A 25069-nucleotide genomic window follows, 5' to 3' on the forward strand; every position below is an offset into this window, starting at 1 on the left:
TTTACCTTCTGCATTTTTAAGGCTTATCACAATAAGATTTTAGCAGTGAGTATTTTGTATATGCCCTAAAAATCCTCTTATGAAAATATTACCTTCAAAATTTCAATGCAAAATGATGACAAAGGAGTATTTTATATTATAGATTTACCAAACTACATCTCCATAGCTATGATGACTTTAATAGAACATAATATTAGACCCTATCCATTGTTATAACTATATTTCTAGCAACTTGGTCTACTTACTTGAACATTTAATTCTGGGTGATACAATAAATCACATGTTTAATACTAAAGCTTTCCCCAACAAAAATAGTGTGTATGCACAATGTGCATTTGGAAAATCAGATTCATTGGGTTGATACTGTGCTAAATAGTTCACATGCTTAATACAAATTTTAATCCAGACATGAAATACCTGATAGAGAATTTTTTAAATATGAGTAATATTTAATAAACAAAATAAAATGTACTTTTATCTCCTCCTCCCACCCCAGAGCAGAGCATTTCTGTCAAGTTACTATCGAGACCATAATGTGGAACTCTCAAAGCTGCTGCACAAACTGGGGCAGCCTCTGCCGTCCTGGCTGAGACAGGAGCTGCAGAAAGTGAGATAGCACCCAGATAAAACGTCTTGAGGCTTCATCATCCACGTAACACTCACCTTTTCCACCACTTCCAGAGCCACCAAAAGGCTATGAAAAATATACCTCTTCAAACGAGAACAAAGAACAAAGTTCCTTCCATGTGCTGGCATATGGATGGTGGGGCTTGGGAGAAAGTACCTGCTACAATCCTTAAGGCCTATGGCCTTTCTCTGAACCTATATCTGAGCCTGTGGAATTATTGTAGACTACTGTGCACTCATGTGGAAGTCAGTAGCAACCAACGTAAATGTAAAACACAAATGCAGAACTGTTCCATTTCATTCTAATATTTACATTTTTATATATCCACTAAGATTGTGTCTCAGTAGATTTTTAGACCACTGTTTGCCTGTGTAATGTTTTCTTATTCTTTGATTCTATAATGTGTCTTATAAAACAAAAAACAAAATAAACATCAACACGTAACATAAAATACCAAAAGCATTAACACCCTTGAGAAATGCTTGCCAAAATTTAAATCCACTGAAGTATTTAGAAAGAATTGTAAATTACAATTTGTGCTAGATCAGAGAGTGGAATATTTATATGTGCTCCTTATCTGCGTCAAAAAAAAAAAGATAAGTGTTATGGCAAAAATGAAAGTAATTTATTAGATAAATAGTCTGGTGCATTTAGGTAAAAATAACTGACTCCTCCAACATAACGTAATTGCTAAACTAAAGCATATATTGTAAAGGTGTTGGACAGTAAATAGAAACACAATGATATACCAAAACAGTAAATAATAAAGTAAAGTGTACTGACTAAATCCTCTATAAGGGAGAAATTGTCAGGGTCTAAAAATATATCATTGATAACTCTGTGTCCCCTTGCTGTTAGCTAAAATTCTATTCCAATAGTCCTATCACTTGTTCTATAGAACGTATGCATAAAATGCGAGGTATGTGTTATCTCCAGAAACAGATTGACTTTTAAATGTGAATAGCTCTTTTTGAAAAATTCCCTAGAACAAAACTGATTAAAATGAAAACCAAGGACAGTTTCCCTAGATGATGTGCTTAGGGATTTACATTTAAATTATAGAAAAACTACACTTTTTCAGATAGTTCAAAATGAAATTATGTAATGTAGAGATTTATAAGAAAAAAATTAATATATGATTTGTAATCTGATATTTGCAATAATAATTTTAATATAAGACAAATAAATTAAGCAGGGCAGAGTACCATTTTTAGAATATTTCATACATCACACTCATGGAAGACAACAGAACGTTGTTAAACTTATGAATCACCTACTAAATTAAATGCAGGACATATAAAGATGAGCAAGGCATGGTTTTTGAAATACATTTACACTTAACTTTTAAATGATACATAAGATTAATAAATTACTGCAAAAATAAAATATGATAAACATCCTTATTTTTTATTGTTAGCTGTTAGTTTTTATGTGTACTGTTACACATAAATAAAATTTAAGTAATAAATTCATTGCCATGATTAAATAAGTCTTTATGAAATGTTAGCAAAGGTATGATTAGGAAAAAAAGATATGCCAAGAAAATTTATAGCCCCAATATTTTCATCGTCATTGTCACTGTAACATGTGAAACTAAATTCTATCAATTATTCACAATTATTGTGAAATCCTTCCAGTTAATATAAATTTTTAACTTACATCAGTTACTAATTAATTTTTTTTATGTTTTATGTACTCAAAAGACACACTAATTTCTAACAAACTATTAACAGTAAGAACCAGTTGTTAAAAACCCTGGCAGTAAAAGCAAAATCAAAATCATCTGAGCAAATATAGTAAACTCAGTCTCTAGGCTTACTACTGCCTCTTATGAAACAGTACATACCCAGCATGCTTGGAAAATGATCAGTCTTTAATCTCCACTAATTTAAGAAAATTGGCTTAAGGGGATCAAATACAGTGAGAACGGGTTCCAGCACTTACATGCAGTGTCATGTTACCATTTTGGCCACAACATTTCTACTGATAAAAGAAAAAAAAATACCAATACATTCATGCTTTAATGATGAGATGTGCACTTCAACTTAGAAAGAAAGCAACTTAATGGCATAATCTTGTCCAAGTAAACTGAGTCAGCTGAACAGCTCCCCCTTTAAGAGAAATGTCAAAAACATACTGGATGCTTATATAATGAAAGGAGAAAAAGGAAAAGATCATGCCAAAAATTCATTCAGAAGTACATATATTATGCTACCTAGAGTAGCAAAACTTTGAAAGTATTTCTAACCACTCAAGGTATCTTGAAGACAGAACCAAATCCTAGAAGACATACATACTTTCTACAATATGCTCTCCAACTGGTTATTATGCTATTCTGAAAATAACATAAATTCACATAAGGAAAGAATGAGAGACATTGTAATTTAAAACTAGCTTTGTATAGAATCCCCTTTTTCATTGCTTCAAATATGAAACTTCCTCAGGAAGAAATGAAATGGTTATTTCAATGTTTATAGTGTAATATTCTTGTCATTCACATTGAATGAAAATTAATGGAAACATTTTTTCTCTGAGTTTTTTTAAAGAAAAACCTGGATATAATTCTGATAATAGCATGGTACCTCAAATGTACAATAATAAACTCTGATAAGAAAATGAAGAGTTTGGGCCTGGTGATTTGGGGTAATAAGTAGGTATTTGATTGTTTTTGCCTGAGGGAAAAACAGAGGTAGTATAGATCATAGATACCACTCAAATAATTCAAAATGAAATGATGCATGGTAAGCTTCCAAGATTTTTTTTAATATAACCTTCACATATCCTTTTCCTCCTAAATTTAGATATTACTTGCAGTGCTTTTTTATAAAAAAGTTCTAATAGTTGTAAAGCAGCTCCTATGTCACTCATGAGACCCTAGATTAAGAAATAAGGGAATCCCACAGCTGGAACTTAACAGACTTGGGGGCCTGAAGGAAATAGTATTTCTTATTTCCAGTTCTTACTTCTGTTCTGCTACCCCAAAATGGGTTCTGTTCTCTCCTCAGAGCTTTAAATGGTGTTAATTTCTTTTTTACAAAGATCCAGCAAAATAAACCATCTCTGCAGGAAAAAGTTAAAGTTAGTCATTTATCTACATTTTCCACAAACTTTCCTTTCTCTTTTCAAGTCCTCCCAAAACACAAAGTGCTCGAATCTGGAATATATCTGACTCCTAATTTTCTACCCAAAATGCCATCTACTCCAGCACAAAGTCGTCCATGGCTAATCTAATAAACCACCTTACCATGTTAGTGGCTTATAATAATGCCTTATAATTTTATGCTTTCCAGAGATATCAGCACTACAGTTTCCAGGAGATACATTTTAGCCCCAAGGAATGGCTCACTAAGGGGGAGGCTCTGAATTGGTCAAATATTTTGGTGTGAAGGGTTTTCTCTAATTTCAAATTATATGCTATAGCTGATTTCTGTTCTAACAAAGCTGGCTCTGCTTAGTTATCACCTACAACATAGCTACTGCTTTCTTCCTTCAACCCCATACTTACCTCCAAAGAGCTGACAATCATGGGAAGAAGAATAAATGCTCTGTTATCAATAGCCCTTAAGAAGTTATTTCTGGGTTGGCTTGGAATGTTCACTATCTCTTCACTTACTTCATCCAAGAGCAGCCCAAATTTCATAAGGCAAACTATGAATTTGGCCTTTGAGGATAAAAGCTCAAGACACGATGTGACACTGATTCCATCCCCAAGAACTCTAGAATCCACTTTGAGTAAGCCACTCACCTTTAGCTAAGGGTTCCTAACAGAATTTGGAGGCCACTTCCCTCCATCCAAAGCTACTACTCATTCTTGCCATTTATTGTCCCCAATTTGTTGTCTAAAAGAGTTCTCTGTATATTCAGAGCTCTTAAAAGCCAGAGTAAAGTTTATTCATTAGTACAAGAAATTTATTTGTTAACATCCTCTCGCACCTTTGTCCATTAATACTGTCACTCTCTGATCTTAGAGTCTCTATACTTTCTCAGTCTTTTCCCAAAAGTTATAAATAAAAAACTAATAAACCACTAAAGTTGGAGCTAGTTACCTTTTCACTCTCTCATTTGGAGAATCTTCTAGAGAAAGAAGAATCATAAAGTATCAATAAGTATTTAAGAAAAAACATTCAGTCCCCAGATTCAGGTCAAATATCTTATTTACCTAGCAATTCTTTACAATGAAATCAAAGCAGATTTCACAAATTAAATGCTCACAGCATGAAGTCCCAAAGGTATCGTTAGGAAGAATGTAATTGCCCACATTTTACCATATGGAAAACTGAATTAAATGAATGAAATGTGAGACATTTCCACAACTCACAGAGTTTGTAACAAAATCCACATAAAGCTGTCTCTTGGTTATGAGGGAATAAATAAGTGAAAGAAATGCCTGCTGTCTACATTTCTGATGCCAAAATGTTCTATTCCAAATCAGTAACTGAAAAAGAAAACAGATCTTCCTCTTAATATTATGCATAATTTAAACAGTTGGACCAGAAAAGAAGTGTCTTCTTTTCTCTATTGGATAAATAATATTCTGAATCTGGCCTTTGTTTTCAGTCTGAACCACCTTAAGCAGAAATGGAAGTTCAAAATACTATATACTCCTAGGCCTTTAGAGTTTCATTTCAGAAGTTATTTATGTTCATAAAGACAAGAAAACTTTTTAAAGCCCACAAAACACATATACTGACAAAAAAATAGTTTATTTCACATACAAATAAATTATGAATGTATAAGAAATTAAAGACTATAATTCTAAAGCACAAAAACACTAAGAAAGTATATTAACAAATTCTCACTATCATCGTTGATCATAATGATATTGTTTCTAGCCCCATTTCATTAAAGTGATGTCCTCACTACAATTAGAATAACAAAAAAGGATAGATTGGACTGCAGTTCAATATTTGTCCTTAATTAAATAACATTGAGTAGGTTACTTATCCTTTTGAGGTTTCAATTTCTCCATCTGTCAATGGAAAAAAATCAGATGTGAGCCTTGGTAAGGAAGGAGCCTCTTTTTCCTTGCTTAACTTTTCCATGTGGAGATGCATCTGTTAATATAACATTCTTTGACTCTCCCTGCCCCTCACATGCACTGACACAGGGAAATAATCGTGATCTAAGGTAAACTGGGAAGCAGAATTTGGGCTTAAGTAGCTCAATCATTCCTCCCTCACTTCTCTTTGGGATCTGTTTACCTTCAGAGAAAAATCACCTTGGTCTGCTTTCAGACTGTGGTAAGGTTAGCAGAAATTGATGTTTAAGTACATCAAAGCCACAGAAAACAAAAGGTCTACAAATAAAAATATAAATATATGCTCAAAAATAAGGAAGAGGAGCAAGAGTATAAGTGAGGAACTATGCTACATAAATGAGATAAATACCTCCTCATTCATGTGGAGACTCAACAGATAACTGCTTAAAGTTGACAAATCAAGGAAAAGGGTCACTGGAAGTATGAAGATAATCAGATGAACTTAAACAGAAATGGTAAGAGGGGGTTACCTTTGAATAATGCCCTCCCCAGTCAGGATGGTAGAGTGAAACATTCCAGGGCTCCATCCCCTGACAGAAGTTTGAACAATCAACAAGAGCTTACAGAAACATCTTTCTCAAAGCTCCATGTGGTGGATAGAATTGTGTACCCCAGTTTGGACATGTTCTTGGTCTTGGCTCACATTCTGGTGGGTGTGCACCCATTGTAAATAAGATCTCAAGATGTTACGTCAGTTTAGGTGTGGCCCAACTGAATTGGGTTGGGCTTTAATCTAGATTACTGGAGTCTTCTATAAGCAGAGTTAAAGTCGAACAGAGAAGCCATGGGAACTGCCAGAAGCTGGAAGTCAACAGAACCCAGGAGAGAAAGGAGAAGACTCCATTATGTGTATGGCCATGTGAGGGAAAGACCAAGGGCAAAGCATCATTGGCAGTCACCTCCAGAAAGCCACAGTGTTCTGGGAGAAAGCACTGCCTGGCTGACAACTAGACTTTGGACTTCTCCTAGCCTCAAAACCATGAGCCAATAAATTCCTGTTGTTTAAGCCAACTCATTATATGATATTTATTTTAGCAACTTGGAAAATAAAACATGACAGAAAACAGGTAAAGGATTTCAAAAACAGGGCAAGTGCCAAATCAAGACAAAGGAAACTTAAAATGGTAGGATTTCCTGGTGACTTGCTGGCCCCTCCCACTTCCCCTCAGCAGCAAAGCTTGGAGCCAGCACATACTCCCAGTATGGGTCCTTGGTCCTGGTTCAAAGGGGCAGAGTAACATTTGTTCACACACTGGGTGCATGTATGTCTGGCCCAATCTTTGGGGCAGCCTGAAAAATGGAACCAGAATACACATTACAGGCTTGCTGTCTGAGAACTTGCCCTGCACCCATAGACAGTACACAGAGCTCTCCTACAGAATACTCTAAGAGAATAGCCAAACCACAGCTGCTTAGGGCAAAGAAGTACCAACTGTGGGTCATACAGTGTAGCACCTAGGACCACAGGGAAACACTGCTTCCTAGAGGAATGAAGACATTCATATCTGAGTAAACGGGGCCATGTGCCCATGCAGTATAAGACTCATGCACAGAAAAGACCAGGTAGTTCCTAAACTTTTGCCTCAAGATGTTCTCCAAACTCATTGTATGCCTAGGCTCTGAAGGAGAGCACTTACACAGGCCAATCTGCAAAGACTAGGAAAGGTGTTTTCTTTGTCCTTATTTTTTTTTTTTTTATTACCTCCTGGCTTTCAGGGAAATCTTTGCTAAAATACTAGCTGGATACAAGCTTAAGGAATAGAATCCTCAAAGTCTAAATTCAGTGATAACACATTAAAATATCAAAATGTCCAGGTTGCAACAAAAGATTACAAAACATACAAAGAACAGGAAGTGATGATCCATGCAAAGGAGAAGATTGAAGCATTAGAAACCATCAATGAGGAGGACCAAACAAAAAAATTTTAAATGGTCCGAAATATGCTCAAAGAGCTAAAGGAAAATATGGACACAGAACTAAAGGACATTAGGAAAACAACAGATCAGCACAAATGAAAAACCAGTAGAGAATGATTATGAAAAGGCACCAAGCAGAGCAGAAGACACAAGTAACAGATATACATATAAATTTATATATATATAAATTTCCTAGAGGGGTTCAATAGCAGATTGGAGTTGGCAGAAGAAAGAATCAGTGAACTTGAAGATAAGGCCATTGAAATTATTCAGTCTAAGAAGCTGAAAGAAAAAAGAAAAAAGAAAAGTGTACAGAACCTGAGAGACCCGACGTACACCTTCAAGCATAATAATATACACAATGTGAGTCCCAGAAGGAAAGAAAGGGGCAGAGAGAATATTTGAAGAAATAATGACTGAAAACTTCCTAAATTTCATGAAATACATGAATATACACATCCAAGAAGCTCCAAGAACTCCAACAGGATAAACCCAAATAGACACACAGCATGCATATAATCAAACTGCGAAATGCAAAAGATAAAGAATTCTGAAAGCCACAAGAGAGAAGCAATATGTCACATACACAGGAGCCTCAGTAAGATTAAATGCTGCTATTTCATTGAAACCATGGAGGCAAGAAGGCAGTGGAATGACACTTTTAAAGTGCTACAAGGAAAAAAATTATCAATGAAGAATTCCATATGTGGCAAACGTGTCTTTCAAAAATGAGAGAGATTAAGACAATCCCAGATAAACAAAAGCTGAGGGAGTTCATTACCACTAGACCAAGCTCACAAGAAACGCTAAAGAGAGTTTTGCAGGTTGAAAGGAAAGGACACTAGACAATAGATCAAAGCCGCATGAAGAAATAATGATCTCTGGTAAAGGTAATCATATAGGCAAAAATAAATGCCGGTATTATTGTACTTTTGGGTTTAATTCCACTTTTTACTTCCTACATGATCTAAAAAAAAAATGCATAAAAAAGGTACTTGGTGCAGGGCAGGGAGAGGCAGTGGTCACCCGGGACCTGTCAGACCTGGGAGTGGAGCTCGAGTGCCCAGCGGGCATGACAGGCAGGAGGACAGCTCCACACCCCCACTGCCCTGGGCCGAGTAGTACGAGCCAGTCGGGCCAACCCGGGGTGGGCAGCGCCCCAGGATGGGAGGGATGCATGGCATCGCCTTCAGGAACTGGTGCTCAGGTGAAGTAGGCACCACCAACCATCCGCCTGCACCAAGTTGTTTCACATGGCGACCACTCAGCCTCTACCGTGGCTGGATACGGTGCATGGAAGTGTCTCAAATCTCTGCTGAAGGATGATGCCCCGCTGTATTTAAATGACATGAGCTCCTTTCACTAATTGGATGAGGTGGGACACAAGGGGCTTTCCAGGTTTAATAAACTTTGAGTTGTGATGGCGGATTATGGTTTCAAAACCCCAGGAAGGCCTATTTACTGGACATGCCCTCCAGGCCAACGATGATTCCTTATTGGACCAGGACTTACCTTTGACCAAGTCACCTGGGTTTGAAGGTGGACCCTTGTGACAACCTCAGCAAACAGAGAATTAATGAAGCAGAGAAAGGTGAAAACCAGATTGAGCATTGCTGCCATTCTTTACTTGATTTTCATGATTGGAGAACTTGTAGGTGGATATGTTGCAAACAGCCTAGCAATCATGACAGATGCACGTCATATGTTAACTGACCTAAGTGCCATCATACTGACCCTGCTTGCCTTGTGGCTGCCTTCAAAATCATCAACCAAAAGATTCACCTTTGGATTTCATCGCTTTGAGGTTTTGTCAGCTATGATTAGTGTGCTATTATTGGTGTATAGACTTATGGGGTTCCTCCTCTATGAAGCTGTGCAAAGAACTATCCATATGGACTATGAAATAAATGGAGATATAATGCTAATTACCGCAGCTGTTGGAGTTGCAGTTAACGTGATAATGGGGTTTCTGTTGAGCCAGTCTGGTCACCGTTGCTCCCATTCCCACTCCTAGACTTCAAATTCTCCTACCACAGGTTCTGGACATGGACACAGCCAGGGGCAGGGTATCCTGGCAGTGAGAGCTGCATTCGTACATGCCTTGGGGGATTTGGTACAGAGTGTTAGTGTGCTAACAGCTGCATGCATCACACAATTCAAGCCAGAATACAAGATTGCTGATGCCATCTGTACCTGAATATTTTCATTACTTGTGGTTTTTACAACATTTCAAATCAAATGGGACACAGTAGTTATAATACTGGAAAGTGTACCAAGCCCTTGGAAGGTAGACTATATCAAAGAAGCTTTGATGAAAATAGATGTTTATGCAGTGGAAGATTTAAATACCTGGTATCTCACTTCCAGAAAATCAACTGCCCTGGTTCACTTACAGCTAATTCCTGGAAGTTCATCTAAATGGGACGAAATACAGTCCAAAGCAAAGCATTTATTGTTGAACACATTTGGCATGTATAAATGTACTATAGAGTCGAGTTATAGACAAGAAGTGGACAGAACTTGTGAAAATTGTCAGTGTTTCAGTCCCTGATTTCATGTTTGGAGGACCACTGGTTATTTATCCTGCAGTCACAGACTTGAGAGCAATAATGGCAAACCTAAGTGAGAAAATGGAGTCTCTGACAGCTGTACCTATGTCAAGCACCAGACTCTAAAAACAGTCCCTCCAGCCTGACAGTGCTAGTCTCTTTTTAATGGTAAAATGAGACTTCACCCTGATTTTCAGATGAAGATGTTTCCAAAACACTGTTTACAGAATGGGATATGACTCTACAGATACCTTATAGAAGACAATCCAAGACTATACATCATTATTTATGCCAAACTACATGTCTTAAAGGAAGCATCAAGAATTCAGTATTTGCATTTTAAAATACTTTTTAAAGGCAATTTTACATCAAGCCAGTGGTGGAAAACTGAGTTTTCTTTTTCTTTCTCAATTTCTTTCTTTCTTTTTTTTATTATGTAATCTTAACACCCAGCTTCTGGATTTTACTGCTCTCTTTTTATAGAAATTATTTCTATAATATTTCAGAAAGTACTAGTAATTATCCAGAGAGGAATAAGCATGCATTCCCAAGTGTTCTGGGTATGTTTTATTTCACAAGTCTTAATGTCATGGTTATAGTTCTACTTTATAAACAACTTTTTCCAGATGTTACAGGTTTTGATTAAAGTTTTTGATTATTTGTAGTCTTCTCAGAACCAAATCCTTACACATTGTGGTCACTTTCATTAAATTATTTAGGAAATATTTTCAATACTACTCTTAATGGAAGAAGTTAGTCTTAAATTTAAATTACTATATGATAATTAAAATAAAAGTTAAGATTGAAAAAAGTAACAATAAAACAGTGATTTTAGACTCATGGTGTATAAAACAATGATTTTAGACTCATTGTGATAAGAACTACATAAAGGTAGGGGGATGGTGAAGAGGTATAGGAACATAACTTACGTATGCTATTGAAGTTAGTTTGTTATGAAACCAATGTTATTGTTAGATTTAGATTTAAGATGTTAAATTTAAGCTCCATGGCAACCACAAAGAAAACATCAGAGAATATGCAAACTCATAGAAACAGAAAGTACAGTACAGGTTACCAAGGGCAGAGGACAGGGAAAAAGGGGAATTAATGCATAATGGGTATAGGGTTTCTGTTTGGGGTAATGGGAAAGTTCTAGTAATGGATGGTGATAAGGGTACCATAACATTGTAAAGTTGATTATTCCCACTGAATGGTATGATTGAGAGTGGTTGAGAAGGAAAAGTTTCTATTGTATATATGTTTCCACAATTTGCAAAAAGCAAGAGCAACTAAAGTGACAATGAAAATTAAAAGCAATACATAATACCATACAGGGTTTAATAATGGAGAAGAAAAGGCTCAAAAGGACATTACTGGGACATATGGAAAAAACTGAAATATTGACTAAGCTTTATATCAATGTCAAATTTCATGAACTTGATAACTGCACTTAAGGTGCTTATGTAGGTGAATATCCTTGTTCCTAGGAAATGTACATGGAAGTATTACCTATTCAAGGACCATGATGTATGCAATCTATTCTCAAATGTTCAGAATATAGATAGACAGAACGACAGATATATAGACGTATAGATAGGTAGATGGGTGGATAGATACGATGAATGTAGCAAAATGTTAAAACTGGTGGATCTAGGTATCTGGGGGAGTGGGGTTATGCTGAAGTTCTCTGTATGAGGTTTGTATTATTTTTGAAACTGTCCTGTAGGTTTGAAATTATTTCAAAATAAAAAGTTTAAAGGAAAAGAAAAGGTGGGTTACCTTTGATAAGAGGTACTAGAGAGCAGGAGCAGGGAGAAGTATTTGAATTTTTATTTCCAAGCATATGTGCTTTTGTAACAACAACAATATTCTATCATTTTGAAAAGAAATAAGCCTGTAAATATTCATCACTAGCCATGTCCATTCTGATGGGAACAGCATAAAAGCAAGGGATCTAAACAGTAGCTGATTTTAGCATCAGATGTAGGATGTTATCCTGGAGATTTACTAATGAACAACAAGACCCCTGTCATAGAGGAGAGCTTAGGGCAGTTATTCTCAAAGTACAGCCTGTGGATCCCCAGTAAACCTGAGACCAGTTTATGGGATCTGCCTTTTATACTGTGCTGATGTTTTCACTTATAGTGCAAAAGAAATGGTAGTTAAAACTTTAACACAAATTAAGGCTGTGGCATCAATCTATACTACTAGTCATCTATACTAGTAGTCATTGTATTTGCCATCATCACACACTCTCATTTTTTTAAAAAATGTCAGTTTCACTTAAGAATGTCCTTGATGCAGGAGTAAAAATTATTAATATTAAATCTCAACTCTTGAGAACATGCCATTTTAATATTCTGTGTGACAAAATATGAAGTATGCATAAAGCAAGTCTGCTACATGCAAAAGTATGATGGTTGTCTCCAAGGAAAACACCTGAGCAATTATCTGAAGCAAGTTGAACCAGCCTCTTTACTCATGGAGCATCATTTTTACTTGAAAGAATGACTGACAGAAAACTATGGTTATTCAAACTTGGATAATTGGCAGATATTTTCCTGAAAAAATGAACAAAGTAAGCCTATCACTTTAAGGAAAGCAGTTGACAGTGTTTTTGCCAATGTAAAATCTGAGTTTATAAATGTAAATGAGAATTTTGTAAAATGTGAATCTGCTTCCCTGAGCTTGGCAGCTTCCCAATATTTAAAGTCATTTCTAATTATATTTATGGTGATATTAACAAATGTGATTTTTTGACATTAAATATGAAGTGTATCAACATCTGGAAGTTCTGCATAACTCAGTGAAACCCAATATTTTCCAAATGACCAATGCATGAGGTTACAAAATTATTATACATGGTAAAGTCATTACAATGGTAAATGAGTCACTCTATGGACAAGATAAACCAGTGGATTTTAATGTACTAGAGTATGAAAAGCTCATTCACTTGGTTTCAGATTGCACACTGCAAATACCCTTTAAGAAAATAATATTTGTAGAGTTTTAGTGTAGTATCAAAGAAAAATATACACAATTATCTGAAGAGGTTATTAATATGCACCTCTCTCCTCTAAACACCTAACTGTGAATCCAAGTTTTCTTCATATACCTCTACATAAACAACAAATCAAAATAGATTAAATGCAGAAGTACATTTGAGAATCCAGCTGTCTTTTATTACACCAAACATTAAAGATATTTTTAAAATGCAACACAATGCCACCATTATCAACAATATTTTTTCTTTTGGAAAATACAGTTAAATTTTATTAAAGCTATAACTTTACTATGGGTTTGTCATTGTTATTTTTAAATTAATTAATGTGTTTTCATTTCTCAGTTTTAATCTAATATAGCGTGATGTATTAGAACTCAGAGTGATGGCTGATTTCGTGCATCAACTTGGCTAGGTTATGGTGTCGTGTTGTCTTGTCAAGCAAGCACTGGCCTGATGTTTATCATGAGGATATTTCATGGATTTAAATCCTCAATAATTTGATTGCATCTATGGCTGATTACATCTACAATCAACTAAGGAGCCTGCATTCAATAAAGAGAGAAGTTACATCCAATCAATTGAAGGCCTTAAAGGAAGAACTGGTGATTTCAGCAGTCAGCAGGAAGAAATTCCACCTCTATTAACCAGGCAGCTGCTCCTGAGGAATTCACTGAAAACCTTCATTGGAGTTCCCAGATTGCAGCCTGCCTTATGGAATTCAGTCTTGCCCATCCCCACGGTCATGAGTCAGAGCCAATTCCTACAATAAATCCCATAGATAGATACAGATATATATATATCCTGTCAGTTCTGTTTCCCTGGAGAACCCTAACACAGTAAATATTGATAGATATAAGCCATATAAATAAAAGCCCTTTGGGTTCCTTAATAATTTTAAGAATTTAAAGGGGTCCCAGGACCAAAATGTTTGAGAATCACTGGCATAGGTTTGCAAATAATTTAGTACTAAAACCCAAGATTTAAAAATAGACAAGAGATTAGAACAAAAATAGCAGCAACTTTCTCCATGTGCTCTGCCCATTAATGAAGAGCAAAATCATATAAATATCACAAGCCATTCCAAGCAAAGATGACCTGAGATTGAACAGGTTCCTCAGTGACACAGGAGAACACATAGAAGTTCCCATTCTCCAGGGAACTTGCAGAAATCACCAAGAACAGGTCTTTACATCCAAAGGGATCTGACAGCTGGGACCAGAGAGTACCAAATCCAGAGGATAGCAAATGAACTGCATGGACTGAGGACTGGAGGCCATGGGAAGAGCCCAGACCATGGTAGCTAGATGCAACTTCTCAAAGACCAAACTTAATGACGTTCATCCAATGCTGGCATAGGACAGATGATGGCTGAGGCTCAAATGTCACCCTCATATCTCATATCCATAATTCCACTATTGCCATTACCACATTGGAAGAAAGTGGAAAGGAGAACCCTGAACTTAACTGAGTTTTCCTAAAAGAGACTCAGAAACCCCTAAAGTGATGAATTAAAAAGAGCAGTTACTGAAAAATAAGAAATCTACACTTCTGCAAAGGTTCTGGATTATGGAATTTATTAAAGCCACTAGATAAGTACTATATCCCAGGTACAATTAGCAACAATGGAGACTTGGGGGGAGAGAGCAAAGTGGCCGTGGTCAAAGATACTGATACTCTGCCTTAGTTAAAATGAGCCAATGGTGGGCATAGTGGTGTTAGAGGCTTGAATCATGTCCCCCACAAAAGTCATGTTCAGGCACCAACCCTGGTCCTGTAGGTGTGAACTCATTTCTAAATAGGCCTTTGAAGATGTTATTAGTTAAGGTGTGCCCAAACTGAATGAGGGCAGGCCTTAATCCAATATGGCTGAACTCATTATAAGCAAAGGAAATTGGATTTGGTAGAGGAAGCCACAGGGAGCAGCCAGAAGCTGAAAGTCAATGGAACTCGGAAGAGATGAGACAAGAGGCTGCCGTGTGTATCGCCATGTGACAGAAAAGCCAAGGACCAAAGATTGCCAGCAGCCAGCCCCAGAATCAAATGGTCTTCTGGGAGAAAGCATCACCTTGATGACACCTTGATTTTGGACTTCTTCTAGCCTCAAAACTGTGAGCCAATAAATTCCTGTTGCTTAAGCCAACCCACAGTATGGCATTTGTTTTGGCAGCAAAACATTCTTCAGTGAGTAGCACCCTTATAATCCCATCCCCTTGAAAATGGACAGATCCTGTTAACATGGTAGGATAGTTATTATCTTAATGAGCTTACTTACATGGCAAATGTGATGAGATGTCACTTCCTTGATTATATTATATAGGATTTTGTCATAGACTTGAGAGAGCGATTCTCCTGATGGCCTTGAAGAAGTAAGCCGTGATGTTGTGAGAGGGCCTGCAAGGAACTGCAGGTGGCCTATAAGAGCTGAGAGCGACCGTTGCCAAACACTAAGCAAGAAAATAGGGACCTCAGTCTTATATCCACAAGGAATGGAATTCCGCCAACAACCACATGAGTTTGGAAGAGGACCCCTAGCTCAAGAAAGGAAAAGAGCCCAGCTGAAACCTTAATTACAGCCTTGAGAGAGAGAGCAGAGGACCCCATTAAGCCATGCCTAGACTCTTGGACCACAGAAACTGTGAGATGGTAAATGTACATTGTTATACACCACTAAATTTGTGGTCATTTATTACACAGCATAGAAAACTAATATATAACTACCACCTTCCCCATGTTAGTGATCACTAAAGCTTTCCAGTTCCTAAATTTTGGAACCACCTTTACTCTTCTCTTCCACACCCCACATTCAATCTGTCAAGAAACACTGTTGACTTTATCTTCAAATCTAACCAAAACCAAACACTTCTTAACCTGCTTTGAGTTGCCATGATCTTAATCCTGGATAGCCTCCCTGTCTCCTTCCTTGTCTTTCACAAACTATTCTCAACTCAACACCCAGAGTAAGCCTTTTACAAATTAACTCAGACCACTTTTTAGTTCAAAATCCTGAATAGATCTTCTTTTCATTCAAAGCACAAGTTATAGTCCTTAGAGTAGCCTGCAAGTCCTCCATTGCCTTTGTGACCTCATCACTCCTCCCACTCTCTCATTCTGCTCAGATTGCACTGGCTTCTTTACTGATTATCTTGGGAACTTTGTGCTGTTGTTCCCCCAGATACCCACACGGCTAAGTCCCACACTTTATTCAGGCCATTGCTCAAATGTCATCTTCTCATTGAGGTCTACAATGACAACCTTATATAAAATGTCACCCTGTCACCCTTATCCACCCCACCCCCCACACTTGACTACCCTTACCTTGGTCTAATTGTTTGTTTGTTTGTTTTTCACTATAACAACTATAATCTTATAACTAACTAAAATTTTACTGACTTTGTTGTGTCTGCTGTCTTCTATTTGAATAAACTTCTTGAAGGCAGGATATTTGCAGGATATTTGTTTTCTTCCATCAGTATATCCCCCCATGTGTTTCTCTTCTAAGACCTCAGGATTCAAAAATTCTTACTGTATTTGTCAAATTTAAGTCCTTAAATCCAGGAATTTCCCTCAGGACCCTTCTGGTTTCTAAGACATACTGTCCATTTACATAAATTATCATATAGATAAAAGGGTTTTAGACTAAAGAAATACAAAAGTCATTTCTCTGGCTTGAATTATACTTGGATAATCTCTATATTTTTATTTGAATAGAATTAAGGATACTTAAATGCCTTATATATTAAATTGCAATATTTGCATATACCATCCAAAGTCTTTTTTATTTTAAGAATGTTAAGATTTTTCTAGATTCAGCACAACCTAAAATTTTTCAGAAAGCATTCTATAGGCCCTGTCAGGTCTTTGAGGGATCCATTCCAAAAAGAATCAATATAGTCCTTACTGTTTCCTAAAAAATCTAAACCGCTAATTCTAAGCCCCTAGACTGTGGTGATCTATGTCAGCTGTGAATATTAGCTAATAGGCATCCATTCCAAACTTTGACATATAATTTTTTTCTGTAAAATGATTTCCATTATAAAATTTGACATATATCTTCCCACAGGGAGGAAAAAAGAATCTCAATTTAAAACTTTTGGAAAAGATAGAGGTAAGATGTACTTAAGGCCAAAAAAAGTAATTGGCATTTTTGTTTTAATATACTACTCTCGATTCATTTTTCCTTTTGAATATTATGTATAGTTTCCCTGAATTTTTTTCACTTTTACCATCCCAGCAACCTCATTCAACAAACATGTATTGAGCCTGCGCCACGAATCAAGCGCTGCTATGGGTAAGGTGAATACAATGACATCCCTGTCCTCAAGTAAACTGGGCAGCAATATTGCATTTCTTCAACAGAATCATTGTCTATTTTGATATAGTCCATATTAAAAATGTATTAACTTAATGAGTAGAAAAACAGGGGAAGGAAACAGACAGACAAAGGTACCCAGTGTTCTTTTTTACTTCAATTGCTCTTTTTCACTCTAATTATTATTCTTGTTATTTTTGTGTGTGTGCTAATGAAGGTGTCAGGGATTGATTTAGGTGATGAATGTACAACTATGTAATGGTACTGTAAACAATCAAAAGTACAATTTGTTTTGTATGACTGCGTGGTATGTGAATATATCTCAATAAAATGAAGATAAAAAATGTATTAACTTAAATACTTAACGTAATATGAAGTGATTAATTTAGTATTTTAAAACCTATATATCAAGTTCATGTATAACAAAGGTTTGTGGTATTTCAATTATTTTATTAAAATCGGCACCTGAGAAAGTCATCCCTTTCTAGTAGAAGCTAAGGTTCTCAATATTCACTGTAGATGGTTACTATATAAAACTGGAGTACAGGTGTCATAGGTTGGTAGAGTTCTTACAAATACTGACATAAACGTATTATTGTCCACACATACATGGAGATTCTCCTGCACAGTAATAAATGAATGTACTTTTATTTCAAAATGTTTTAAATATAGACCTAAATAATAGGATAAGAGAGCCATCTAGTGGTTTCATAAAATTTGGCTGTTTCATGGAATTCTGTTTCATTCCATCAAGTTTTACAAAAACATAAGCTTATCTTCTCATTATATACAGATATTTATAATACATAACTACAGAAAAAAAATAAAGGAAAAGCAAAGCAAAGAGAATTTTAGCAATTGATCAATAAATTTTCAAATTATGTTAATATCTCTGACATGAAAATATAAGATATTTTACAGATATTAATGTATAAAAATTTGAAAGCAGTAAGATCTTCCATTTTAATATGCTATATTAAATGCTAAAATAATTTAACCTCCTTTTGTATGAAGGCATGTAAGGCAAAAAAAAAAAAATGTCCCATTAGTAGATAATGGAGCACAAGCCATCTGAAAAGGGAAAAAACAAAGAGTCAAGCTTTTGAGATGCTAAATATCTAATGAAATATGAGTATTAACATCTCACCACCATGCTAGTTCCTATGATCAAGTCAGGCACTCACTCCCGAAGTGATGGAAGTCAATTTGCGATCACACAACACCCAGTCAACTCCACAATTTTTCAGGGTAAACTGTGAAAGGCTCAGCATTTTGCTTGTTAAACTTCTCACTATATGTTCTGGTTTGATGTATTGTGTCCCCCAAAATTCCATGAACTTCAATACATTCTTGTAGGTGGAGATGTATTAGTGTTGATTAGGTTGGAATATTGGATTAGGTTGTTTCCATGGAGCTGTGACCCACCCAACTGTAGGTGATAACTCTGATTGGATAATTTCCATGGAGGTATGGCCCCACCTATTCCAGGGTGGGTGTTAATTGGATCACTGGAGTACTTTAAAAAGAGCCACACAGGCCTAGAGCAGCTGAGAGCAATCGGGAGTGACATTTTGAAGAGGAGCTGCAGCCTAGAGAGGAACGTCATAGGAGAAAGCCATTTTGAACACAGAACTCTGAAGCAGACGCCAGCCACGTGTCTGCCCAGCTAACAGAGGTTTTCCAGACACCACTGGCCATCCTCCAGTGAAGGTGCCCGATTATTGATGACTTATCTTGGATGCTTTATGGCCTTAAGATGGAACTCTGTAACCAAATAAACCCCCTCTATAAAAGCCAATCCATTTCTGGTATTTTGCATAAGGCAGCATTAGCAAACCAGAACACTATATATATGTTTCATGATGTCATATATTTACTATAACACCCCAGTTCGAAAATTCCTTTGACACACCATCACCTCAAAATTCACTGATCCTACTTGCCACATTTTCAGTGTCTCTCACTCTTCTCATGTATTCTCATGATACCTCCTTACCTAATTTAAATTCCATGGCAAATCAATATAATCACTCACTGGCAGATATTCCCTTTCCCTTCTCTAATTTTACTTGCGTTCTTGGCAAACTCCACCATTAGTTAATTCCAATTCTTTGTCAACTCTACCCCTTCATCTATGCAACTGAATTTGGTGTGGAGAAAAATACATGATTATGCTAAACCTTTGATTTAAATTCATTACAAGGACTCAAGTGGGCCCCTAAAGTGGCCCAGGACCCCTACTACATTTCCATAGTCTATTCCCTCTATCTTCTAATTCTGGCTTTTCCTCTTTCTTCAAATACCAACATCTCCTCCACTATCCTCACTCTAAGTTGAAGACCTTGCTTCCTATTACCCTGGGGGAAAAAAAAAAAAAAGGTAACATTCACAAGTCTGCACCACCACATTCACTCACTCACCTGCCAGTATCCATAGTCACATGCTCCTGTTCCTATAGATGAACTGCCTGAACTCCTATCTTAGGCTTACCCCATCTTTATACAGTAGATCCCATCTCATCTTCCAAGCAATTCACCAAATCCTTCCCACATTATCAATTTTTCCATTTACACTGGACCTTTCCCATCAGAATACAAAAATGCTTAAGTTCTCCGATGCTTAAATGGGAGATCCCATATCTCTCTCCATATACTGCCTCATTTCTCTTCCCCTTTATAACTCTTTGAAAGAGTCATCAAAACTCACCACCTCCAATTCTTCTCCTCCCACTATCTCAGAAATTGTTCTTAACAAGGTCACAAATAATCAATATGTTGCTAAATCCAATGGCCAATTCTCAATTCCCATCTTACTTATACCATGAACAGTTGACCACATCCTATTTCTGAAAAGCTTTCTTCTTGACTTTTAGAATACCAGATTCCACTGGCTTTTCTCCTATCTGACTTCTAAATCTTTGCTTGTTTCTGCTCTACTTCCACATGGAGAAATGGTGACATGGCCCAAGGGTCTGTCCTTGATCCAATTTTCTATCTAAACTCCCTCCCTACTTTTAGCAACTGTTCCAGTTTGTTGATGCTACCATCATGCAAAATTATCAGAAAGGTATTGGCTTTCATAAAGGGAGTTTATTTGGTTACAAAGTTACAGTCTAAAGGCCATTCAAATGTCCAAATGAAGGCATCAACACAAGTATACCTTTACTGAAACAAGGCCAATGGCATCTGGAAAACCTCTGTTAGCTGGGAAGGCATTTGACTGGCGTCTGCTGATCCCAGGTTGTGTTCCAGCTCCACTCTCGGCTCCTGTGCATTCTTCAAAGTGTCTTTCTTGGCTGCAGCACCTTCTTCTGTCTGTGAACACTTTTATAGGACGCCAGTGGTTCAATTAAGACCCACCCTGAATGGGTGGGGTAACACCTCCATGGAAATTATCCGAAGGTCTTGCCCACAGTTGATTGAGACACATCTCCATGGACATACTCAAAGGATTCCAACCTAATCAACACTAATACGTCTGTCCACACAAGATTGCATCAAAGAACATGGTTTTCTGGGGGACATAATTCATCCAAACCAGCACAATAACTAATCTCCTGGTTTTAAGTAGCATCTCTAGTTTGACAATTCCCATGTTTATATCTCTAGCACAGTCCTTTCCCTAGAGCTCCAGACTCATATAGAACTCCCTACTCAACGTCTTGACTTGGATGTCTAAAAGCCATGACAAACTTAACATGTTCAAAATTGGGCTTCTGATAGTGCCTTCTACAACCCTGCTCCTCTTGCGATCTCCCCCACCTCAGCAGATAACAAAAAAACCTTGTCTTTTTTTCTCACATCCTATTTCCCTTTTACTCCTATCCTATATCCAATCTGTCAGCAAATACTGTCAGCTCTACCATAAAATATATCCAGACTTGAATCATTTCTTATCTCCTCCCTGCTACCATTCTCTCACCTGCATGACTGCATTACCCTAACTGGTTTCCCTATCCCACTCTATCTCCACAACCACCCAGGAGTCTCTTAACAACAGAATTTTGAGTGAAAACCTTTAAATCCTAAGTCAGATCATGTCATGCCTCTACTCAAAACCCTCCAATGGCTCCCCAGTTCAGTGGAAAAACTAAAAATGTTACAATAACTGAAAAGGCCTTAGGTAGCCTACTAATAACTTTCTAACTTCATTCCTACTTGCTTATTCCACTTCAGCCAAATTGGTCTCATTTTTGTCCCTTGAACATTTTAAGTATATGAGTAATTTACTGTACATTATAAACTACTCCAAAATTTAGTGGCTTAAAACAACATTTATTATCTCACACACTTTCTATAGGTCAGGAATCCAGGTATGGCTTAGCTGGATTCTCTGCTTCAGGGTCTTTCACAGACTGCAATCAATAGCCACAATTAAAGTCATCTCAAGGCTTGACTGGTTAAGGATCTGCTTCCAAGTTCACTCACATTGTTATTGGTAGGATTCAGTTCCTCATGGGCTATTGGTATGAAGGCTTCAGTTCCTTCCTGGCTGTTAGCCAGATACCATCCTCAGTTCCTTGCTACCTGGGTGTCGCCAACATGGCAATTTGGTTCATCTGAGAAAGCAATCTAAAGAAGGCAAGAGAGGGAGTGCTAACAAGACACAAGTCATAATCCTTTATAGTCTAATCTTGGAAGTGGCATCCCATCACTTTGACACTCATGGGGAGGGGATTACATAAAGGCAGGAGAAATAGGAGGTGGGATCATCAGAAGCTATATTAGAAGACAATTGTCTTAGCTTCCTAGGGGTGCCATAACAAAGTACCACAAACCTGGTGGTTTAAAACCACAGAAATTTATTCTCTCACAGTTCCGGAGGCTGGGAGTCTGAAATCAAGGTATCAGCAGGGCCATGCTCCCACTGAAGTCTCTAGGAAGAATCAATTCCATGCCTTATTCCTGGCTTCTAACAGTGGCTGTCAGAATCCTTGGCATTCCTTGGCTTGTGATAGATAATTCCAATCTCTGCCTCCATCTTCACATGACCATTTTCTTTCTTTTTGTCTGTCTGTGACTCCTCTCCCATTCTTATAAGGGCATCAGTCATATTGGAGTAGACTGGCTCCTACTCCTTTACGACCTCATGTTAATTTCCAAATATGGACCCAAATAGGGTTGAAAGACCCTATTTCCAAATGTGGTCACATTCTGAGGTACTAGGGGTTAGGGTGACAATATAAATTTTGAAGTACACAATCTACCCCTTAACAGCTGCCTACCATGCCAGGTGTGCTGATCACACTCTGGAAGCTTTAGTTGTTTATAACATTCTTCCAGATATTTGCATGTTTTACTCCCTCACCTCATGTTATGGATTGAATCGTAGCCCCACAAGGACACTAACCCTGGTCCTGTGGTTGTGAATTTTTTTGTAAATAGAATTTTTGAAGATGTTATTAGTTAAGGTGAGATCAAATTGAGTCAGGTAAGTCTTAATCCAATATGACAAGAGACTTTCTAAGGAAATATGGATACAGCAGGAGACAGAGGAGATAGATGACCATGTGATGGAGGTAGAGATCGAGTTAAGGATGGCAGGCAAGCCATCACCAGAAAGCTATAGACTTTAGAGAAAGCATGGTCCTGTTTGATTTTGGACTTCTAGCCTCCAAAACTTAAAGGCAATAAATGCCTGTTGTTTAAGCCAACTAGTCTGTATTATTTGTTATAGCATCTCTGGCAAACTAAGACACCTCCTTTAAGTCTTTACCCTAATGTCATCTCCTCAGTGAGACCAACCCTGAACATCCTTTTTAAAATAATTCCCATCCCCACACAGTTCTCATTCCCCTTCCTTGCTTTATTTTTCTCCATTGCACTTATTACCTTTAACATACTACATAAGTTACTGAGTATGGTTATTTCTACTGTATCAACTTGGCTAAGGGAAATGTTTTCCTTTCCTCCCCTACATAGTGCCAGGTTAGCATGGGCCACAAGAGACGCTTTGCATGAGATTTGGTAGGTGGAAGTGAAGCAGCTGTCATATACTTTTTATTCTTGGAAAGTCAGTGCAGGACATGAGGCAATGTTATATCAGGCAAGTTGTCACTTATCTGCTAGCTCATCTTGTACATGTGGAGCAGCAGTCAAGCCCATAGCTTCTCCAGCTCCTGCCAGATCTCCTTCAGCATCAGCAACTCCTGGGTCATGTATGTGTTTCAGTCTGTGACAAAGGGCATCAGCTTCTCCTATAAATCACTCCATTATTAAAGTTGGAGCCTTGGAATCAGGGAGAGACCAATGCACATTCCAGTCCATTTTCATGGATTCCAGCTCACCCTTACAAATTCCAGTTTTCCTTGCTTCCTCCACTCATGACTGTATAAGGTCAAATCCCTACTGATTCCACTTCTCTGAAAGAATGCCAATACTCTTATTTATGTCTCTTTTCAGCCACTAAAATATAAGCTCCATGACTGTAGAAAGTTTTGTCTGCTTATTTTTTTACTGCTTTAGCCCAGCACCCAGAACAGGACCTGACACATAGTAGGAACTCATTAAATATTTGCTGATGAACGATTTGAAATATATACAAAACATGAGGAATAAGTACTAAGGATGGCAAGAAAAGGAAGAGACTAATGTCCACTGATGTGCTAGAGGAAATCTTCCTGTAAAACAAACAAACAAATAAGACTTGAGAAGGCTCTTAAAGGATGGGTAGAAAAAATGGGAAATATAATCTAGGCTGAGAAATAGCATGGACAAAAATAGGAATTAGAATGCTAAGTATAACATACTGTTGGCCAAGGATGAGGAGTTTGGCTTAAACTGACAGTGGAGAAGCCATTACAATCTTTGTAACAAGGAACTAAAACGGAGAAAACAGTATTTTAGGAAATTTTAATCTTGCAAGTATATACTTAGTTTATCAGAAGGTGGGTGTTCTAGTTTGCTAGCACTGCCAGAATACAAAACATCAGAAATGGATTGGCTTTTATAAAGAGGATTTATTAGGTTACAAATTTACAGTTCTAAAGCCATAAAAGTGTCCAAACTAAGGCATCAACAAGAGGAAACCTTCACTGAAGGAAGGCCAATGGCATCCGGAACATCTTTTTGTCAGCTAGGAAGGCACACGGCTGACGTCTGCTAGTCCTTTACTCCCGGATTGCATTTCAAAATGGCTTTCTCCAAAATGTCTCTGGGCTTCTGTCTGTCTTAGTTTCTCTCAGCTCTTTGCTTGGTACTCCTGGGGTGTCTCTCTCTAAGCATCTGCAAGTCCTCTCTTAGCTTCTCTGGGGCAAACTCTGAGCTTCATCTCCTAGCTTAGCATCTGCAAAAATCTTTCTGTCTGCATCTCCAAAGGTCTCCAAGCATCAGCATCTGTGTCAGCTCTTGAGCTTTCTCAAGTACTCCAGTGAACCAATCAAGACCCACCCTGAATGGGCAGGGCACACACCTCCACGGAAATAATTTAACCAGACATCTCACCCACAGTTGGGTGAGTCATGTCTTCATGGAAACAATCAAGTTTCCACCCAACAAGATTGGATTAAAAGATCATGGTTCTTCTGGGGTCTGTAACAGTTTCAAACCAGCACAGGGGCACTAGTAAGGATTGGTAGGGACAAATGCTGGGGAAGTCATGGACACACTCACTGGCCATCTTCCAG

The 25069-nt window shown here is 37.4% G+C and overlaps 1 protein-coding gene and 1 pseudogene across 4 annotated transcripts in view; both read left to right on the top strand.

Annotated features, from left to right (window-relative positions):
• The window catches only part of NDST3 (N-deacetylase and N-sulfotransferase 3), a 188478-nt gene extending 185858 nt beyond the window's left edge, over positions 1–2620 (top strand). For all 4 annotated transcript variants that reach the window (XM_037830545.1, XM_037830546.1, XM_037830547.1 and 1 more), the window contains one exon: positions 497–2620. In XM_037830545.1, the coding sequence (XP_037686473.1) occupies positions 497–616 (120 nt within the window). In that variant the 3' untranslated portion in view covers positions 617–2620. The remainder of the gene's footprint in view (positions 1–496) is intronic.
• On the top strand, positions 1541–10134 carry LOC119530426 (annotated as a pseudogene).
• Positions 10135–25069: the final 14935 nt, after the last annotated feature.

This window comes from Choloepus didactylus, chromosome 3 (assembly GCF_015220235.1).
Source record: "Choloepus didactylus isolate mChoDid1 chromosome 3, mChoDid1.pri, whole genome shotgun sequence".
Lineage (NCBI taxonomy): Eukaryota > Metazoa > Chordata > Mammalia > Pilosa > Megalonychidae > Choloepus > Choloepus didactylus.